Genomic DNA, 21,996 nt, shown 5'->3' on the forward strand with positions numbered 1-21,996 from the left:
CTGAGTCTAGCTCAGATCAGTAGAGAGCAAAAAAGTCATTGCCCTCTAACTGCTGTTTGTATGACCGTGTCATTAAATAGTTTCATAATCCCCCCATTCCCAAGAGACTAACATCCATATTTCAAAAATCATCATAATTAGCAACATCAAAAGGTGCTAAGGGCAAGAAGGGAATAGAAATATCACCTCTAGAGGTGATCTCTTCATGTCAGAGTTGAGCATGTAGTGGAGGTAGTATGAGAATATTTATAAAGCAAATATACATAAAACTATCAAACTAAAATATGTAAAATTCTTGTAGGATATGTCAAACAGAAGAACTTAAATATTAGATTAGGGATGACATGTTAGCAAATTTCCAACTTCGTTCAAATTGAAAAGAGCATTGTAAACTGACGATAGACTTTATAATGGCAACACTGAAACCACAAATTATTGTGGGATATATTAAACTAAGAATATATATTATATATATTATGCTACAAGAATTTAAAAGAGATTGGAACAAAGCAACAGTGTATTTGTTCCCTGACTCCATCAATTTATAATATTAATAAAGGGGCCAAATCTCCACTGACTTGCATTGTGTAGTCATTTACACCTGTGAAAAGGGGGTGGAAAACCAACTCTAAATGGTACAAGACAGTGGAGAATCAGTCTCATAAAATGCATGTTAGTTATCTGAATGACATGTCTGCCCTGATAGAAAGGAAGATTATGCATGTAAGGATTCACTGTCAAAGTTCCAGAAACAAGAAAATTTTAAAATAAATGATGACACCAAGTGGTCATTTGCCAATATAACAGCCGAATATCTTACCAGCAAAAAGCTAGATAAATACATGCAATTTATGTATACATATAATACACATAGTATGCTCAAGAAAGAACCAGTGCAAAGGAAGTACAGAATTTGATTGGAACAATGTCTGCTTGACTCTTCTACGAAGTGTTAAAGTTTTAACACCAACTATATTGATGCTCGTTTGCTTAATACTGAAAAGGATTATATGCTGGACTCCCATACTCTCAATGTCACAAATAAAACTGATTAAAACTATTTTCATATATACTAAACAATTTATACATGGCTGGAAATGCTTCTCATGGAAACTTTCAGACCACTATATTGAATAAACTGAGCACAGTTTTCCTTTAAAATCTATTCATATACAGTGTGCTTATACTGGTAACAGACCCATCACGACATAACCATTTAATACATATGGAAAGATTAAAGAAGAAAAACACAAATGGTAAATTTCTGAAGTGTCAGTAGCATGAAGATATTACCAGATACTGAACATTAAAGACTGTATGAAGAATACACTGAGCTATTGAATGAAGGACAAAATTCAATTAAAAGGTAAGTTATATCATAATTTAGAACTAAATTTTTAAAGAGAGGCTGGGCAAAGGATACTATTTTAACCCTTGTTATGGTAATTACACACCACAGATTAATGACTTTCATGTAGGCAGAGCATGAAACATAAAATCACAGTACTAAATTTTAGAAGTCTACATTACTTTATATCTTTTCCAAAGAAATTCTCTTTAGATTTCACTATATCATTCAATTTTCAGGGGTTTATAGCCACAGGGTATACAGTACATATTTAATTTAGGTTTAGTTTTTCTGTAGCACAAGCAGCAGCAAGTTGTTTACAAAATATTTAACACAGAGAACAGAAACAGACTTTGCTTTAGTACTATGTTTAAGTATTAGGCCAAACTGCGCTAGCACACAGATTTTAACCCAATTATAATTCTGTCAGCTTCTGCTTTACATAGATCAAAATGTTATATTGTTAAACTTTGTTTATGGCTCATAAAATAAGCCTGGAACTGTTGAAAGATGAAAGGCCTAATAAATTTATTTCAAAATCCCATTCCTTTCTGTTTAGTGAATGAATTTGCATCGTGTTTTGTTCAATGATAATGTTAAGATCAAACTGTCTGGGTAGCTGAGCAGCACAATTCCTACTGACTTCAAATGGAGTTTTGGGTGCTTTGCACTTCTCTGTCCCAACACACCTTAAACACTCCACTGTTTAGTAAACCGGCCATATTTAACAGTGAATTTTGCAACACTTAAGCAACATTACCTACAGCTGTATTTTTGAAAAGCACATAGGTGTTCCTTGTTAATACTCCCCCTCCTCCCACACCCCCACCCTCCGCCAAGAGCTTGATCATGTACAGTATAGTATGTCACTTCTAAAAAGTCCTTCATTTGATTTCTACCTTGATTTTCTTCATAAAAACTCCAACAAAAGAGACAGACAGACAATTTCCGAGAGCTGTTTAAAGAACTTTCTTCAGAAGAGTCCAATTTACTGACATATACAAACGGGGACCATTTTGCCAGCTACTTTTTAATATGTGGGTATGATTACTTTAGGTACATAATTTATGCTTCTACTCACTCATAGGTCAGTTAAATTGTTCTTATCAGTAACTTCTGGATAAACCTGAACACTCACTTTGTTGTCTTGTGTAACAAGAATACTTGCACCCCCTGGTTTCAAAGGCACTTCTTCCATTGCTCCAAACACATCAGTCTCGACAGAGAAGGTCAGTTCCAGCCCAAGATCACTGATATCATTATCTAAAATCCACTGCAAGTTCTTTGCATACTCTGGATCAATTGATGCCACATCCTGATAATTTACAGGAATACCTGAGAAAATGAAAATTAAAAAAAATAAAAATCCAAATATTCAGTTTGCCTCAGCCTGCTTTTTCTATGGTAGAAGATTGCCCTCTAGAGAGGGACTGGAATAATGCAGGGATGAAAAACAGATTTATAGTCATGATACACAGCAGAGTTTAAACTCGCCGTATCTTCTGTATTTTGGACACAGACATAGAAAGTAAAACATGTCCTTTAATATAGATTCTCCTGGTGAACCGAAGTCACACACCATTTAGTCAATAAGCTATAACAAATGCATGTTCCTGGGACACTGACTCAAGTCTCACTGTGAAGCCCAAGGCTTTCAACCATGGACTGGTGTATTTTCATGAGGTCAAACAGGTGTTTACAACTAGTAAGTTTTACAAAACCAATTGCTTTAGTATATTAAAAGAAATGTCTCTTTTCACTAAAAAGCAGTTTGTAGCTGGAAAAAAATACTAAGGAAGTAGTTATGGAGGTCTTTTATATAGTCAGAATAAATTAATTTCCTTGGCTCTTTACATTTCTTTTTTATCCCATTTCTTATGAGACAAGACCTGCTACTCTTTCAGCAACAACTGTGGTCCAGCTACAAATCACGTTTAGAAAAAAAACTAAAGTTGTGAAACCCTAAAGCAATTTACATTATAAAAGCAAATCTGGAAAGAGGCTAAAAAGCAAAAGTTGTTATACAGCTTAAGCTGAATACAGAAATAAGTTTTAGAATTTCCTATTTTTATCCCCTTTCCCAAATACACATCGAATGACAGCATGCATTTTGCAAGCACCACTGCTAATCTGATCCTTCCATATCTTCCTCCGTTGTGAAACCATGGAGAAAGAGGGAAGATCAACAGCTCCTCCAATCTCAGCCCTGGTCACTCCTGGCCTATCACATAGTCACAGCCAAAGCCAAAGAAATTTCTTTCACATTTAGTTCCAGCTTTCTTCTCTGCCTGCACAGTAATGTGAAAGATCACTTATCAGTAAGTGTTCAAGAGCTACCTCTGTACAGTTCACTGCAATGTGGCACCGCTGGTGTCAAGCTACTTTGCAAAACCACCTCCACAGGCAGGTGCACGAGAGTTCTCGTCTATGAGTGACAGCGCCACCCTACACTACATAAGGAATTGCCCCAGTTCCTTCTTCCAAACTACAGTATCCTGATGTTACTCCATGGCAAAGAGGAAGGAGAGCCAGTAGCATGAATACAGAGAGCTAATTCTTCAACCACAGTAGTTACCAGCCTATATGCTTCTCACCTATGGGAGTTCAGCAAGCATGGCTCAACCAGGTAAATAGTGGGTGAGGAGTTCTTAGCGAAATACGGACCATATAACAACTACACAAAACCAGGCACTGGAGCATGATGCTAAGTCTAAGGAGAAGCATCTAGTGAAAGCATACACTGAATTCTCAAACAGCTTCTTTGCAAGTCTCCACCAGGGGAAGCCGGCCTAAGATGGGCCACTGACACTGAGGTGGCAGTTGTGGAATGGGTCTTCAAACGAGGTACTGTTTTCCTAGCTAAGATGATATATGGAACATAGTAACAGTCTTGTGAGAGTGTCTGGTAATAGGTTATTTGTAGTATGTGGGAGAACCTATTTAAATAATCAAAGGGTTTAGGGTTTTTTTCCCCCGAGTAAAGCACAGTAGCCTCTTATATCTAGTGTATGGAGACTTGCTTCCCCTGGGTGGGAATGAGGTGTCAGAAAAGAAACAGATTAAGATAGATGGAAATCTGAGACTACCTTAAGCATGAAGCTGGGATGTGTCCTCAGGATGATTTTGTCCTTTACGAGCACAGCACACAGTGGAGCGGTGATCCAAGCATTAAGCTCACATGCTCATCTTCCTACCAATAACCTCAGGTATCAGAAAGGCCATTTTGATTGACATATGCTTGGGAGAAGCCTGGGCTAGAGGCACATAAGGAGAGTCCCATTAGCTTTAGATCCTGTGTCGACAGGGACTCTCTAATTGGCGAAGGGGTAGAACATTTAATATGTCCTTAAAGAACCTGCAAAGTGAAAGAAGGGGTTGTCTTAACAAAACATTCTAATAAGCAGATATTGCTGCTACGTAGACCTTCAGGGAGAGGCTAAGACTACTAAGTCCTGAGACTAACTGTAAAATGTACTCAAAGATTGAAGGAACTTCAGCTTGAGATCTAGCGAGTCCTTTGTCAGCCACCAAGACAACAGTTGCCATTTTTATTTATAACATTTCAAAGTGAAAGCTGTAAGAGAATGGCTTGAGATCTTTGAGAGCAGGAACTGTTCACATTAGTCCCAGGTTCTCTAACCTCTAAGCTACCAAGTGGAGTATCTCTATGCTAGGATGAAGAATCCTTCCTTGCTGTAGAGATAAGAAGTCTGGAGACAGAGGCCAATAAAAAGCAGCACTATAGCCAGCAGCAGGAGATCTGGATACAAGTGCTGACAAGACCATGTTGCAGCTATTATTATGTTTGCTCTGTCCAACCTGATCTTCCTTATGTGACCCTGGGAATCAGGGAAATGGAAAAGACGTTCTTCTTATGTATCTACTGAGGTTTGTGAGATCCAGAATAGACCTCAGACATTAACTGCTCTTGGGAATCAGGAAATGGTAGTGTTAAAATCCTTTCCCTCAGTATTCCTATGGAAACTCCTTTATGGTTCCCTTCTTGAGGAGCGAATCCATCTCTTTCAACAGGACTCTCTCATGAGATGGGAGAAAATGGTGAAATGGCCTGGTGCAGAACTGGATGGAGTATCCACCATCAATTATGTCCACTATTCACTGATCCAAAATAATCATGCACCAGAAGCTGTAAGAGGAGAAACTAAGCCAGGTCTTAAGAGTATCTTGTGAGCTTAAAACTCCATGTGACCAAGGTCTTAGCCACTTCCTTCTATTCCTCCAGTTGAGATTCCAAGACGAGGCCCATGGCACCCCAAAGTGTAACTGCAGATGGACAAGATGGTTTAGTAGTCAGCCATTTGGGAGGTCTAGACATGTAGGCTCTCCTGCCAAAAGCACCCAGCTTACACCCCTCAGTCAGGAGCGGAAAGAGACACTTTGCCGCCTCTAACTTTCTCTAATGCTGCAGACACCACCAGGGAACTGGCTGGAAAAAGTTGTTTGATGTCCATTGTTTGCCAGAGTATACATCCTGTCTGCTCACCTGGACACAGCCAAGGAAGAAAAAGGAGATAGCCAAATAGTTCTGTCATCCTCAGCCCACCAAAGAATAAGAGGCAGAGACTACATCTCACTAGTCTGTACCTGTAATATGTCAAACAGGGGATTGGATCTCTCTGGTGCCATGACCCATTTGTAGCTGACATGTATCTGCCATTCTTTCCAGTAGCCCCTGAAACAGTATGATTGTCAGGAATGTAAACAGATGAAACACCAGTTTGGTCTTCACGGAACGTACCATCTGTATTATTCCTCCAAAGGGGACTCAGATGGTTTATTCTGAAGGAGTCTCATCCCATTCCTTAGATATAGGCAGGTCCTCCTGCACATCTACTGGATTCGGTGGCAGCATCAGTGCTGATGAGGAAGGTTGTTTTGGCACTGGATGAATGATAGGTACTATAAGGGTATCAATGCCAAGTGGGGGCCTGGTGCCAGATGGGGCATTGGAACTAGTGTCGCAGTCAGTACCAGAACTGGTCTCAGCCTCCAAAAGGGTCTTCAGAGTCCTGTATGTACAGCCACATGAGTAGCTGAAGAAAGCCTATGGTAGATTTCCATGACTTCTCGACCTAAGACAAGAGCACAGGTCCAGTGCCCTGAGATTAATTCAGGGGACTGTGTAAAGTTCATCTCCAAAGGGGTTAGATATTCAGAGGCACCTATGGGTTGGGACTGGAGGATTAAGTTTCAGTGCAGAGTCAAGCAGTGGAAAAGCATGCTGTAGGGTGGCTAGTAGATTCAGACACAGAAAGATTCAAAGTATTATTGGGATCTGAACTGGTTAGAAGTCCAAGTTAATTGGTGCTGAGATGTTCGGCTCCACAGGGACATGGAAAAGAAATGCCATTTGAGAATCTTTGAGGCACTTGTGTGTCAGAGAATACAAGAGAGCACTCATTTTCTCTGTTTTTTGTGCCTCATGAGGAGATGTGCTGCTTCTCCTTCCTTTTACCTGAATGGACCTCTGAATGCCCTTGTAGAGTTATCAGTAGACGAATAGAATAGTGCCAAATCATCTTGTGAGGAGCAGGCGGCAAGATGGGCACTTCCTGTGTTAGCACTGGGGCTAAGGAAACCTTTAAGATGGTGCCAACTTGATCTTTGGTGCTAGATGAAAGATTCATTCCCAGCATGGCTCCAAAGAGATTCTGGTCTCAAGCTCATGATGAAAAGCTGGCACTGAGGACAGAGCAGTAAAACTCATCATGAGTCCTGCACAGGAAGACCTACGCTGAGGCTGGGGTCTCTGTACCATCAATTAGCCCAGGCTATCAAGGCTGTAGGCACTCTGAGAAGCTAGATGAGCCTAGAGCCTGAAATGACTCTGCCTTCTAGAGCAGGGAGGGAAGCGGCAGCAAATTGTACCTTCGGTTACTGAGTGGGTCTCGCCTATACAGAGCAAGCACCAGATGAAAGCACCTGTCTCTGGTATGATCACTGGGCAGAAGGCACATCTTTTGATGCCTTTATGAGACCTCATGGCCCAACATAGCGTTGGTAAAAGGTATCTGGGACAAGGGGAGGGTGGTTTACAATAAACTACCTTATACTATTCTAAGCTAACTAATTACAAGAAGATATTAAGGTAGGATAGAGGAAGATCTATCTATCTATAGAAGGCAAGTTCCATTAGCATTCTGTGGCAGTGGCAGCAGCAAAAGACCTGAGGCACTTAGGGGGTGCACCCTCATATGTACAGTAAGGAAATGAAGTCACCCTCATGTGGGACTTCTCATGCACTCCCCAAAGGACCCTGGTTTTCTGGCTGTTCTGCAGCTCGAAGCCAGAGACAACATATTCCACAAATGCCAAGGGCAACATATCTCCATAAGAGTACTGCACAGAGGTCCTCAAAGACCAGCAGATATGTTCTTGTTCCTCAGGGAGGAGCCAAAGACACCAACAGTTCTTAGTGTCCCCATTCCTAAAGAAGAGCAGAACTCCAGCACCTTTCTGGGGACTGGAACAGTACTGTTGCATCTGGGGCAATCTTTGAGACACTAGGCTTCTCCCAATGGAGAAAGACTTGAGATTTTGCTGGACAGGCAGCTATGGCAGTCATGAGACTCTTATGGAAAAATCACATAGAATTTAAGGTGGGTGAAACCAAAAGGGTACTATAGAAATTGGTATGAAATTCTTTGAAAACTTGAGTAAGAATAATCTCCTTTCTATTAGAGTTTTTAAACTATCCTCTAGGAATCTATAGGAAGGACACAAACTTACATTACATTCTAAATGATGACTCAAAAATAGTTCCACTGAAAAGGAAAAAGGCTGAGAAGGGTACTGTAATAGCACCAATGACCCACTACTGAGAAGTAATACATTTGTCAGGGGAAGGAATTGTTAATATTGGTGGTGGTAAAAATACAGATTTTCTTTGTTGCTATGTGATGAGAACCTGAGTGTGCATGTGGGTGTTTATAGTAAGAGTGGAGTAGTAGACTTTCCCCCCTAGATTCAGCAAGATTCCTCGATAAATTTACAATGCTGGAAAAACTTCAGTCAATTTTTTTCAAAGTTATCAAACCAAGCACCCTCACTGAAAGATAGAGTTTTATGTTAAAACTCCAAATGTTTGAATTAGAGTTCAGGGATCCACTATGAAGACATTTTTGTCAGAATTCCTGAAAGGTCTCATACTTCTAGGCTGGGGAACATAAGTAATTTCAGACCAGGACATATCTGAGAAATTACAAACCATGGAAAACAAGGTTTAGAATGAACCTACCATTTAAATATCAAACAGAATGTTAGTACTGAAAAAACTAACGAACCTGCTGGCCATAACAGCTGTACTACTTGTCTCTGAACTAAGAATGTTTTTTAAAAGACAATCAAATACAAAGTGGTAATGGCCACTAGTTTATATATTTACACTTTAAAGGGGTTATAGCAGTGGCACTGTCATTTTTTCTTAAACATCCACAAGTGAGCTTCGTATATTGGTTAATAAGTGTGAAGGACTAGCTATCTGCTTCAGCTGATATAGTGCAGAAGTTGCTCTACTAAGTTTCCCAACACGGAAGTACCCAGTGTATTTCCATTTTCAAGAACTTTACTATTCCAATCTAAGCCTTTCTTCAGAGAATGCCAGTCATGCTGTGTTGTGCTGTAACCCTGATGTACACAAAAAAAGACTTACTTTCACATCCATCATTCTTTACCATAGGTCACCAAAGATGAAAGCCTAGTGCATAAATAACAGTACTACCAAGCCACATCATTTATACCATTTACTGAAATGAATTAGTTGTCTAAAACAGGATTTTAATAGAACCATACCAAGAATATGCTTGTAGAATGACCTTGTGAAGTAGATGTTGACCAGCTGCCTGTGATTCAGAGCTAAACCCAAGATCTGTCCAGCAAATCGAAAGTAGTTCAGGTGATCAGGATTTACAGAAGAGTTGCTGTTTGGCTGGAAGGTTGTTCCTACAAAACAAAGGGTGCTATTATATTTAGTCATAGTTTTAGCCCGTATCTTACAACTGCAGCCTATATATTTTTACTGTAATTTGAACCTCTCAAATAAATTCAACACTTGCAATTTGTTCGCAGGACAAGAACAAAAACACACACCTACATTACCCACTTCTCTGATAGATCTATTTTCTTGGCGTGACCAAAATCAAAAGGCAAAACCAGGATAAAACTTGTAAATACTTTCTACAACTTATTAAAACTGAAACAGATATTTCTTACTGCACACACACATTCTTAATATTTCAAACAAAAATTACATTTCCCAGTGGCACAGTGTGTTTGCCTTCTTCATCTCAAACCATTGAATTGACAAACATTTGAATTTTTTTCAAAAATATTTACATTCTTGCTGGTTTGGAATTAAAGTACAAAGGCCATCCAGAGCAAATATAAAACATGCATAGCCAAAACTTGGACACACCTTACAATAGGCAAGGTCTGACACTATGAAAAAGTCAGTATCTTTCTACAAAACAAAAAGTTGAAGCAAGTTCTCCAGATTTTTAGAATTAGAGCGCATTGTTCAATAGACTATAATCAGAGCCAAACAACTTGCTTAAGTGTAGCTGTACTCACTTGTGGTCTATTTCAAAGCTATTTTTCTAAGTAATTAATCTACTTCTTTGATTATCTGAAACACTGAAGTAAAAAAATTTGTTCTGTGTTTGCTGGGGGGGGGTGTTGTTTGTTTTTTAAAATATTCTAATTCAGATTGTAATTTCTGTATTACATTCAGCAGGACTAAAGTGATTCAGGAAAGAAATGGGTTAAAATGGAATTTTAATAGACAATTAAGGATGACTCTGAATTATGCCCTCATCATAAGGGTAATAATGAACTACTACATATAGGCCCCAATCCCGACAAAACTTATGCACAGGCATTATTTCACTTACATAAGCAGTTCCATGGCTATTCACATGGTTAAATTTGTGAACATACTTTAAGTGTTTCCAGGATTAGAGCCTAACCACTTCTTTGCATTTATTTAAAGCATAGTGACAGAAGGTTCAGTCTCTCTCACACACCTTCCTAAACCCTTTTTCCCAGCTATCAGGATGCAACATTTGCTGACTCAGTTCTCTTTGCAGTTTCCTAAGAAACTGGTAGAAGGTGTGAGTGAGACAATTCCTACTTCTGAGAAAAGCTTTGCAGCTAGACGATCTGTTCGATACCCAAGAGACAAGAACTCAGGCACTGAAAAGCAATTCCAGGGAGATAAACAGCTGTTTTCACTGCAGAAACCAGTTGTCGGGCTGATGCCAAGAGGGGATGAAAAAAACTCCCCATATCCTGCCTGCACCAGCCCAGACACACAAGTAACTGCAAGGGGAAAGAGAGCAACCGCCTGCTGCTGATGCGTGAGGTATGTTTTCTTGCTACCAGGAAAATGAAAGGAAAATTAAACTGGGAACTCAAAAGGAGCTAAAATAGAATGTCTCCACCCATGCCAAAGAAAGAGAAATATTTACAAGTCAGCCAGCAACATGTCAACTTATAAAAGTTGCTTAGTTCTCAATTGTAATTAATGGATAGTGCATATTATTTATTAGCCAAGGACTTTTTCTGTCCATTATACCTTAATTGATAACAGTTTACATTATGAATAACTTATCGGAACTTTTCCTTAGATTATGAACATTTGCTGATGCAACATTTAAAGTTAGAAGAACAAGAGATACCAACATACCATCAGCTGACTGGGTGAACAGTGCATAATCTGGGTTAACTATCTCATTGGATAAGATATCAAACCATTCACGTACCACACCTTGACCCTACATGTCAAAAGGATAAAAATACAGCAAAAAGAAATTTAATTTTACAGATGATTTAACAAAATGAGTAACCAAATATATTTCTTAAGCAAAAGTATAAGAGTATTGTTAAAACTTCATTTAGATTCAAATTTTGGTTAGATTTGGTATAAATTATATTTATATGCATATTAAAAATTTGTTTATGAAGGTTTTACTTACCATGCCTTCTTCACCATGGAATCGCACAGCAATCCCCTGCTTCAGCTTTGCACAATTTGCTTTAGACACAACTTCACAGCTACTCCTAAAAATAGAATCTAAATATGAAACACTAGTTAATTTTATATCTTAAAAGAATGACAAAAATATTATGCACTTTATACATGTACTCCTCCTCCTTGTAGCGTAATACCTCTGTGAACCAACAGGATGTCATTTTCATTGACTGGTCTGTGCACCATGTCTGAATCTGGTTGTCCAGAGTGCAAATGTTCATAGAACCACTCACAACGATCTTTAAAGGGCTACAAAACAAACACAAGTAAAATATGCCCAATATATTAGTCAATCATTCTCAAGGCTAGTAATCAAAGCATTCTGCTAAATTCACTCTAAATATTAAGCTCCAATGAGGGACTTCATTAAAGTGTAATTAGCAGACATTTCAACAAGATGTCATAATGGGAATAAAAGCAAAATCAAGCACTAATCCTGCTAAAAGAATACACAAACATTTTGTATAGCTCATTTTTGCATTTGGAAAGGACGACACTTAACAATTCAAACGCTTATGTCTAGGCGCTTTGAAAGTTAGATCTGTAATTGAATACATTAGCAACCAATTAGCTCACTTTTAAATTCAATAATGAATTCTCATGAATAATTTCTTTGAAACTATCCTCCACATTGTCTATTTAGCATATTTACACAAACATATGCTTTCATTCTTATTCCTCATTGATCCTCTATGCTAATGAGGCCATTATCAATAGTACCTGACAATAATATGACTTCACTGAATAGGATGATGGAAAAGGTCTTCTATAAAAGTAAGCAAACTCATTATGGTTTGGGGGTTTTTTTTGTTTTGTTTTGTTTTGATTTAAGTCACTTATTTTCTTCAATTCTGAGAGAAATTCATTATGTCTGGTTTGGTTTCGACCCAAATTAGGCCATGACCATACTACAAGTACAGCCATGCTTTTGTAACCAGTTCATGACACCTATGTGACTGAGTTATATATTTGTCTTTCAGTACATCACTTCTATCTCACAACCATAGTTAGCATAGTAAGTGCACATGCACAATTGTATTTTATCTGCATCAGTACATTCTGGGAAATGTGGGCAGCTATCTCACACATCTCAGCAGACAGAATGCTTAGAGAAAATGCCAGAAGCAGCATTGTGGATTACATGTTCAGGGAAGGAGGACTGGCCTAACCAGTTACACTGCCACGCTTAGAGGTCCTTTACACACAGGATAGCAGAAAAAATCCAGAACTGATTACAGGAAGACAATCATGTGGCAAACTAGGTTTCTGGTAGAATACCACACTTGGTTTTCAGGTTATCAACTGTGGCAGCTGACTGCAAACAGTGAGTTGCGGAGACAAATCATGTTTATGGCCAACCATGCCACTAAGTGGTTACAAACTTATTTAAAATTATGTAGCAGAGACAGGGCCTTAATCTGAAACTGCTCTGGTTTTTAAGAAGCTGTTTGATGAAAGAGGTTTTCCTCGTTTAGGGCAATAATTCTCTGTTTCCTCCATTTAATAAAGGAAAAAGTCTCATGGACCTCCCTCCCCTCAACACCCAAAACCCCCACTGTTGGATTCTCAGAATGTTTTATTGTAGAGTCCTCTGATACTCCAGAGACCTGAGAATCTCTGACTCAGAAATTGAATATTTTTAAATCCTTATTCATCTGGTGTTTTGTCCACCATTGCAGGTTTATCTCAAAACTAAAAGTAGACGCTGTTCTAAGATACAAACAAAAAAAACAAGTATAATTCCCTTGATAGAAAAGTCAATACTGTCATTAAAATAACAGCAATAATGAAAGGTATGATTTACAGTAATTCAAAGTACTTTTGAGACCTCTAATTCAACAGCAAATAAGACCTATGGAAATGGAAACAGCCAGGATTCCCTAGAAATCTATACAAAATGGCATCTTTTTCAGCAAATCTCACCAGAAAGGTAGTTCCATCTTGTTTGACTCATGACATTCAAACAATTGTGGCGACTGTTATGGGATTTTGCTTAGAACAAGGCCAGACAAATGGTGTGTTCACTGCCCACTGATTATAAGGTAAGGTAATAAGGTAATAAAGTAATAATTGGAGATATACCAATCTCCTAGAACTGGAAGGGACCTCAAAAGGTCATCGAGTCCAGCCCCCTGCCTTCACTAGCAGGACCAATTTTTGCCCCAGATCCCTAAGTGGCCCCCTCAAGAATTGAACTCACAACCCTGGGTTTAAGCAGGCCAATGCTCAAGCCACTGAGCTATCCCTCCACCCAGCCACTGAGCTCTCCCTCCCGCCTTGGGGAAAGCAGAATGTGCCTTTACTTGCTTTAGTGGATAGGATACCAGTACATGGGGCTTGGCTGAGTACAATATGGAACAGAACTGAAAATTATCCAGGGGACTGACAGCTAGCACAACCCTCACACTCTGCCCTGAAAAGTTAGTCACATGGCAACAGAAGTGGGTTCATAAATTCTAAGTACTTAAAATAAATGTTTTGCTTTGTGGACTATGGAAGAGAGGGGAATCCTGTCCAGACTTTGATAACTCTCAAAATACAGAATTTCTTTAAAGAGATTTTTGCTATTCAGGCAGCATGGCCCAGAGCTAGCCTACATGTCGTCTTAGGATTTGAGCAAAAATCTTTAGAGAAACTGGTCTAAAGGACCAACAAAATGGTTTCTTATCTTAGGTCTTTCTAATAAGCAGGACTACAGAGAATATTAGGAAATCACCAGACTATCTGCAGAAGTAAAGGGGCTCTCGTGTAATTTGTTGAAGATTGAATGAAACAAAGTGCTGCCCACGAGCCACCCACCAGCAGTACTAGTGCAGACTTGGATAATGATCACACTGCAGCCAATGCTCACATGTGTGGCCTTGTGTGCAGCAGCAATACACTGGGTTTTGTTTCCTGCCTTTTTACTTAACTCTCTGGAACACAAAAAAGCAAGCAACCAATTGCAATAATACCCAAATGTTTTAACCTCAGATGGCATGTGACAGGTGGTAGGAGGTATACTACAGGCAGCAAGAGAATGTCCTGGCAACATGATATCTGACTGAAGTGAGCAGCTATAGCAGAATCATACATTGAAGACTCAGACTAATTATTGTGCAGCTATAAGCCAGAAACAGTTGGTCACAATTGTCCTCAAAGTAATTCGGTTATATTTTAAATGGAAAAGATAGAAGATAAAAAGTTCACCCTGGCAAATATCACAATCTGTTTGTTTAAGCTCAAATACTAGAGGTAGTTAACCTTCACATTTTAGAATTAGTCAGTAATTTATGGATCTGCAAATGAAAAAAAGTGTTGTAAAAAAAGTATTAAAGATGTAAATAAGAAGTGCTTAACATTTACCTGTGCTTTTATGATGTGCATGAACCTTGACATCAGTTCAGGGCACTCAAGAAGAAAATGAAAGTGGTCAAAAATTATTTTGGGGTTTCTGAAAAAAAAATTCAGGTTGGAAGTTTACTAGTTGCAGGTGCACAGATCTAACCAAAGTCTCATGACAGAACTGAGCATACCTGAAAGGTATTTTTAAAAGTCGAACAAAACAAAAATTATAGGATATTTTCAAGAAACACTGACATTGCATAAAGTGTGTTTTCCTGCCTCACTTTGTGGGAGGCTTACATTACCTCAACTCATCTCAAGAGACTCTCTAGAGAGAGGACAAGGAGGAAGACTGAGCAATCCTCAGAAGAACTTTGGAAGCAGCCAAGCATAAGGAGAAGACAAACTAGGCTGTATGCTTCATTCAGCATTCCTTTGGTAAGTAAACCAAAACCTTGGGAGAAGGAGGGTAATTTTGACCTGTAGTGGACTATGTTTGGAGCAGGGTAGGAAAGGGCACCTACTTACAGACCAGTAGTTCTAGTCAGGGCCGGCTTTAAGCTGATTTACTTGATTCCCCGGAATCGGGCCCCGCACTGAAGAGGGCCCTGCTCTGGGGGTCTTCGCCAGCATTTCAGCGGCGGGGGAGGGAGGGGTCCTTCAGTGCCGCAGAAAACCAGGAGTGGACCCCCCCATGGCCTAAGTGCCGCTGAAGCCCTGGACTGCCGCCGAGTAATCCAATCGGGCTGCATGGGTCATAAAGCCGGCCCTGGTTCTAGTTCCTTCTTGACAAGTGTTGGGATACGAAACACACAGAAGAGTTGCTTAGAGACATACTCATTTAAACTTCATTCCTGCAATGCTTGTGGGCATACATCATTTATGCACAGGAGTACTTCCACGAAGTCCAACGGGCCTACTAATGTGCATAGTTAGATGTGTATGAATACATGCTGGATCAGGATTGTACCCAGCAACAAACACCTCTGAATCACAATTAAATATAAATTTGCAACTAACATTTTAGTCAAATAAAAAAAATTAAATTTTTGAAGGCCTACCGGTTAACAAAACACTTAAGAACATTGTCATGTTTGCAGACAAATTCTATAAAACGAGGTGATGTCATCCTGTAATACAAATAAAATGTATTCAGTTGTAAATAATTTTGTTTAATGAAAATAAAACAAATGCAGAATTTAAGATTGTACAACAAACCTCAGGATTTTTTTTTTTTTTTTTTACTTAAAATTACATGTAATCCTGGTATCATGCTGCAGTACAGGGATTTTTCAAGTATATAATTAATTAGTTTTAATCTTCTAGTATATCAACACCTCTGAGGAAGTAATGTAAAGCAATCAAGAAGGCAAGAAGAGTCAAGTGTCAAAGCCTGGCCATGCAGCCTGACTGGTAACTGCTCTCCTGGGCATATGGTTTGTGTTACAGCCTAACTGCATTATCACATGCATTTTCTGCAGGACTTTTGCTTTTCATGATACAGGTGAGAACACATACATTGTATGATACAATTTAGCATACACCCTTTCTACTATAACGTTAAGAGCACCTAACAGCTTGCATTTATATTTAAATATACAGAGCATGTTAACATAACATGTTTTTAGTGGAGCTTTTAACTGTTTAACTTAGATCTCAAAAGGTATTAACATCTGAAGGTGAACAAAAACATTTAATACAAACACAGATACTAAGAACTTATCTACACATAAGCGCTGCAACTACACCACTGTAGCATTTAGTGGAAACACTACCTATGCCCTTGGTGGTATTCCATCTCCCTGAGAAGCAGTAGCTATGTTGACAGGAGAAGCCCTCCTGTTGACATAGCACTGTCTACACTGGGAGTTAGGTCAGCATAACTGCATCACTCAGGGATGTGGATTTTCCAAACCAGTGAGCAACATAGTTATACCAACATCTGTCTGTATATAGACCAAGCCAAAAGATATCAATATGATCATTACCTTTCACCTGCCCACACCTGAACTCAGATACCTGTTTTTCTCCAGCAAGAGATGATGACATGAAATATCTCAAACATTTTATGGAGTTGCATCTTTATACTGTTTTAGGCTTCTGGTTTATCAGTTCTTGCAGGAGAATAATTCTGAAACTTCAGGTCTTGGCAGTTAAGAGGAAGTTACTTTTAAATATATCAAATGCTTTTAAAAGTTTGTATGTTTTTAAGCCTACTCTATATCTACATTCAGTATTGTGCTACCACTGAGTGGTTAAAATTTTTGTGCAATTATAATCCTCACTTAGAGGGGGACCCTATTTTTAACCTATTTTTCTAGTTTTGTTTAATCATTTTCCAAAATACAATCAATATTTAGAAAGAATTGGAGAGTAAAAGTTTGACTCCCTTCTCAACTTTAAAAAAAAAAAAAAAGAGAGAGGACATGTTTCCCAACGTGCCAGAAAACTTTCAGCTACAACTGACCAGCCTTCAATTAATTTTGCTCTGTTGGGAATATCCTCTGGATTCAAATCTAATCTTTTAGAGTTAAACCAGAAGCTTTATTACTCCTACTGCTAAGTATATTTATGAAAGCAGAAGCATTTTCTTTGAGATCTGAGTTTGTGAAAAAAGTGTTGCATGAAAAATACTATACAATGAAATACTTAAGCCTTAGAAAAACTGAGGGAGCAGCAGCACAAGCTCTCTCACACTATCCCACGAACACCAACAGTGTTATGCTTATAGGGCAAGTAGCATATTACCAAGACACGTTCAATCCTTTATGTCAAATAGATTAACAAGAAGAGTTCAGTTATAATGGAGACACTTGTCTACTCACTAGGTATTGGACTGAGACCACCAATCTATGGGCCATTAGAACAGATGTCATATGGTAACAGCTTTTTAGTATCTGCTAACCTGGGAGTGAATTCATAGTGGGCGTGACCTAGGGATGAAAGGTTTTGTATCCCATTACAATTCTCTGTGACATCAAGTCAGATGAGTTCTGCCGCTGGTGCTTATTTTTGCATGAAATGACAGTTCTGATTTTTCTGACATCGAAACTATAGTAGCAGTTATGAAGACAATTATGTGACACTAGGGAGGACTTCACATGTGGAATATGAAGTGGAAGTATTTGAACCCCAGAAGATCATGTTTTCCCACAACTATCACACATAAGACAAAAAAAGCAAAAACTAATCAAGATACTCAATGTGAGCAGAATTGCACCGAGAGTTTTCACGAGACAGCAGCAACACTAAGAAAAGGAAGGTATGCTGCATTGTTTAGAAGCGTTATGAAAAATAACATACTTGAACAAATGAAAGAAGCACAGAGCAATCCCTTGATTGTCGTTAAATATGTCAGCATGCATATTTTCACAAGAAATCAGACTAATTTTAAAAAATAAAATTTGAGATAATGAGCAGAATCCTCCTTACCCTTGAGGCATCTGACAGGAGCAGCACATATAAAACGCTTGAATGACAGCACTCAACCTGTTTGCTGTCACTGAGATAACATCCTGGCAATCTGCACAAGCTTCCTGCTTCCTGGCAACATCATATGCTTTACAATCCCTTGTGTCAGTAGATAGCTTTTCTCTGCTCTCAGTTCCTGCAGCGTCAAAGGCAGGCTTAAGAGTAGCATCCTGCTGATTTGGCCCTTTCTGCTTTAGTAAAATGGATGTAATGTTGGCAGAGTCTCTTTTGTTTTTCATCAATTCTGTAGCTATTAGAACTAGCCATTCATCTAATGAGTGCCAGAGTAATTCCAGCGGCTGCAACGGACAAATGACAAAAATGTAATTGGACATATTTGTGAACATTAGAAACAAGATCACACCATAAACAAAGACAAGTACAGCACAACTTCCATGCAAATGGTGAAGCTGCTAAATTAAATTCTAATAAAGCTCATCTCAGATAAAGTATTTGTTCACGTAAAATCTTTTCACAGCTATACAGTAATCTAAAAAACCCACATAAAACCAAGGAGAAAGGGGGGGGGGAGAGTGGAATCACGTAGTAGATGAAGAAATATATGATCACCTTGTGTTTTATACAAACTTTAATTTATAAAACTCACACATATGTTAGTCCAGCGGTTGCTATGTACATACTACTGACCAGAGGTAGCGCTATCCTAACTCGTAGGCAGTGAGACAGAGAGATGAAATTCAAGTCCTAACAATCCTGCCTATACTATTTGAAATGTTAGAAGTCTAAACAAGTCTCTTCTTTTTTTATATCTAGATCAAGCAGGCTGCTCCAATCAGGTGGACCCCTGCACCTATACAGAGCCCCAGTTAAGTCAACGAGGCTCTATGCAAGCAGACTCTGACCATCAACAAAGTTTGCCAGAGTAGGACCAAAATTAATATTTTTATGAGTAGTTCTGCTAGTATCACGAACGTCTCAGAGTTCATATTGCTAATATGATTAATTTCACTGGCTAGAAACAAGTTTATTGGTAATAATTATGCAAGTCTCCCCACTGCCCTTCAAAAACCAATCTCATTCACTATTTTGCAAAGCTATTCATAGAGAAGTTTAATTTTTTTAAAAAAACAGGACAAGATATTTAGTATCTATTTTGTTTAAGACCACAGTTCACTAGAGCTGTAACTGAAGAGTATGGAATAAGAAAGGCAACTTTTGTACGCACACAAGGTATCATCATCTCATCCTTTCTCCCTCTTAAAAAGCATTATTACTGAGGTACAATAGAACCCCATTTATCTGGTCTAACTGGAACCAAGACCAGATCAGATAATCAAAATTCTGGAAAAAAGAGAAAAATGGGAAAATGTGATGCTGCAGCACCATCTAACGGCCACAGGAGAAATCGCCCACTTCTGGTCCTGGAGTCCTGGTTGTCTGGTAAATGTGGAGAGCCTGTTAAGGGAGAGTCAGATAAACAGGGTTCTGTTGTACTTGCGAAGTGGGATCTGGACCTCTCCCTTTATAACTTCAGTACTCTGTTCCTGCCACTTACTGATATCTGTTTTCGTTGCACCCGTGCTAACAAAACAGTATCCGTATGACACTTCTTGGGGGTCACCTCAACTGAATACTTCAATATAGGTGTCATTTTTACCTCAGAGGGGTAGCTATGTTAGTCTGGATCTATAAAAGTAGCAAAGAATCCTGTGGCACCTTATAGACTAACAGACGTTTTGGAGCATGAGCTTTCGTGGGTGAATACATGTCATGCATCTGAGGAAGTGGGTATTCACCCACAAAGGCTCATGCTCCAAAACGTCTGTTAGTCTATAAAGTGCCACAGGATTCTTTGCTATTTTTACCTCAATTACTTCTCACAAGAGGTCAGAAGGTTAGCTTCCCTCCAAGGATGCATGACTGACTTTACCACAAAACAATGTAAGACTTAAATGTTTTAATTAAAAACAAGATTTACTGAATTACATAGAAGTCAGATTAAAAAGTAGCTGTACGCATAACATATATACTCTGAAAGACAAAGCTACGTAGGCATTTCCTCGATTAGCCTTGCATTTCTAAAGCATGCTTTCTCCTAAGTATTTCAGATGCTTGTCAGACACCCTTCTTGATTTCTTAGGACTCCTATTTTTAATTCTCTGTTCCATTATGCCCTGCAGGCACCAAACTGATATTCCTGGAGGTCTGACCCAAAATTCATTCAGATTGTATTCAGAGCCGTGGTCAAGGCAGTTTCAGTTCCTGTTTTCCTATTTCAACATTATGACTTACCAAATGTGAATACTCACACACACTTCCCAAAGTGGTCTACATTTTATGCTGGCATTAATGACTATGCCTAAGCAGTATGACTTAGTTGAAGTTGTCACCAAGAAACCAACTTAGGCCATGTCTACATCTAAAATTTTGCAGCGCTGGTTGTTACAGCTGTATTAGTACAGCTGTATAGGGCCAGCGCTGCAGAGTGGCCACACTTACAGCAACCAGCGCTGCAAGTGGTGTTAGATGTGGCCACACTGCAGCGCTGTTGGGCGGCTTCAAGGGGGGTTCCGGGAACGCGAGAGCAAACCGGGGAAGGAGACCAGCTTCGCCCGCGGTTTGCTCTCGCGTTCCCGGAGCCACCCAGCAAACCGCAGGGAAGGAGACCTGCTTGCTCGGGGTTCCGGGAACGAGAGAGCAAACCGGGGAAGGAGACCAGCTTCGCCGCGGTTTGCTCTCGCGTTCCCGGAGCCACCCAGCAAACCGCAGGGAAGGAGACTTGCTTGCTCGGGGTTCCGGGAACGAGAGAGCAAACCGGGGAAGGAGACCAGCTTCGCCGCGGTTTGCTCTCGCGTTCCCGGAGCCACCCAGCAAACCGCAGGGAAGGAGACCTGCTTGCTCGGGGTTCCGGGAACGAGAGAGCAAACCGGGAAAGGAGATCAGCTTGATTACCAGAGGCTTCCTCCTTCCACGGAGGTCAAGAAAAGCGCTGGTAAGTGTTTACATTGGATTACCAGTGCTGGATCACCAGCGCTGGATCCTCTACACCCGAGACAAAACGGGAGTACGGCCAGCGCTGCAAACAGGGAGTTGCAGCGCTGGTGATGCCCTGCAGATGTGTACACCTTCAAAGTTGCAGCGCTGTAACTCCCTCACCAGCGCTGCAACTTTCTGATGTAGACAAGCCCTGTGTTTGCTTTTAAAACTACAGACTTTACACTTCATTCTATAATGACAAGAATGAATTTAATTCTATTCTATATCCAATATGAATCAGGAAAGAGTAACTGATCTCCATTATCTCCTCGCACAGAGGGCTGTACTTGACCTCTCAAGGCCCCTTCCAGCCTTACATTTCTACGATTCTAGCACACATATCAAACATCCTTTGAGTCATAGTTTTTATTCTTTGTGTGTCCAGAAAGGCTACTGTTTAGTAACAGATGGCACAACTCCTTCCTTAAACCTATTCATGTTGCATGTGCAGCACTTTCATTCTCTACTACAGTGGTTCTCAACCAGGGGTACATGTACATTTTTTCAATAATAGCATGCTGTGACACTTTTGTATGTCTATATCAGATTTGTAAGCAAGTAGTTTAAGTGACTGAAACTTGTGGGTATGAAAGACAAATCAGATTCCTGAAAGGGGCACAGTAATCCGGAAAGGTTGAGAGCCACTGCTCTACTGACCTGGAATGCCAGAAATCAAACTCAGCTCTCATGCTACAGTATACAGCAATACCTTCCAGCCAACAGACAAATGTTTTAGTTTTAAAAAGGTTTAGAGCAGGGAACCATTAGTCCATAAAAGCAATAGCCATATGACAACAAAAAAATCATA

The 21,996-nt window shown here is 39.5% G+C and overlaps 1 protein-coding gene across 3 annotated transcripts in view; it reads right to left on the bottom strand.

Annotated features, from left to right (window-relative positions):
* The window catches only part of HACE1 (HECT domain and ankyrin repeat containing E3 ubiquitin protein ligase 1), a 93,128-nt gene that overhangs the window by 24,030 nt on the left and 47,102 nt on the right, over positions 1-21,996 (bottom strand). For all 3 annotated transcript variants that reach the window (XM_030556016.1, XM_030556017.1, XM_030556015.1), the window contains 8 exons: positions 18,153-18,490; positions 15,782-15,850; positions 14,742-14,829; positions 11,534-11,645; positions 11,341-11,438; positions 11,052-11,139; positions 9,161-9,310; positions 2,487-2,683 (listed from right to left, as the gene is read on the bottom strand). In XM_030556016.1, the coding sequence (XP_030411876.1) occupies positions 2,487-2,683; positions 9,161-9,310; positions 11,052-11,139; positions 11,341-11,438; positions 11,534-11,645; positions 14,742-14,829; positions 15,782-15,850; positions 18,153-18,490 (1,140 nt within the window). The remainder of the gene's footprint in view (positions 1-2,486; positions 2,684-9,160; positions 9,311-11,051; positions 11,140-11,340; positions 11,439-11,533; positions 11,646-14,741; positions 14,830-15,781; positions 15,851-18,152; positions 18,491-21,996) is intronic.

This window comes from Gopherus evgoodei, chromosome 3 (assembly GCF_007399415.2).
Source record: "Gopherus evgoodei ecotype Sinaloan lineage chromosome 3, rGopEvg1_v1.p, whole genome shotgun sequence".
Lineage (NCBI taxonomy): Eukaryota > Metazoa > Chordata > Testudines > Testudinidae > Gopherus > Gopherus evgoodei.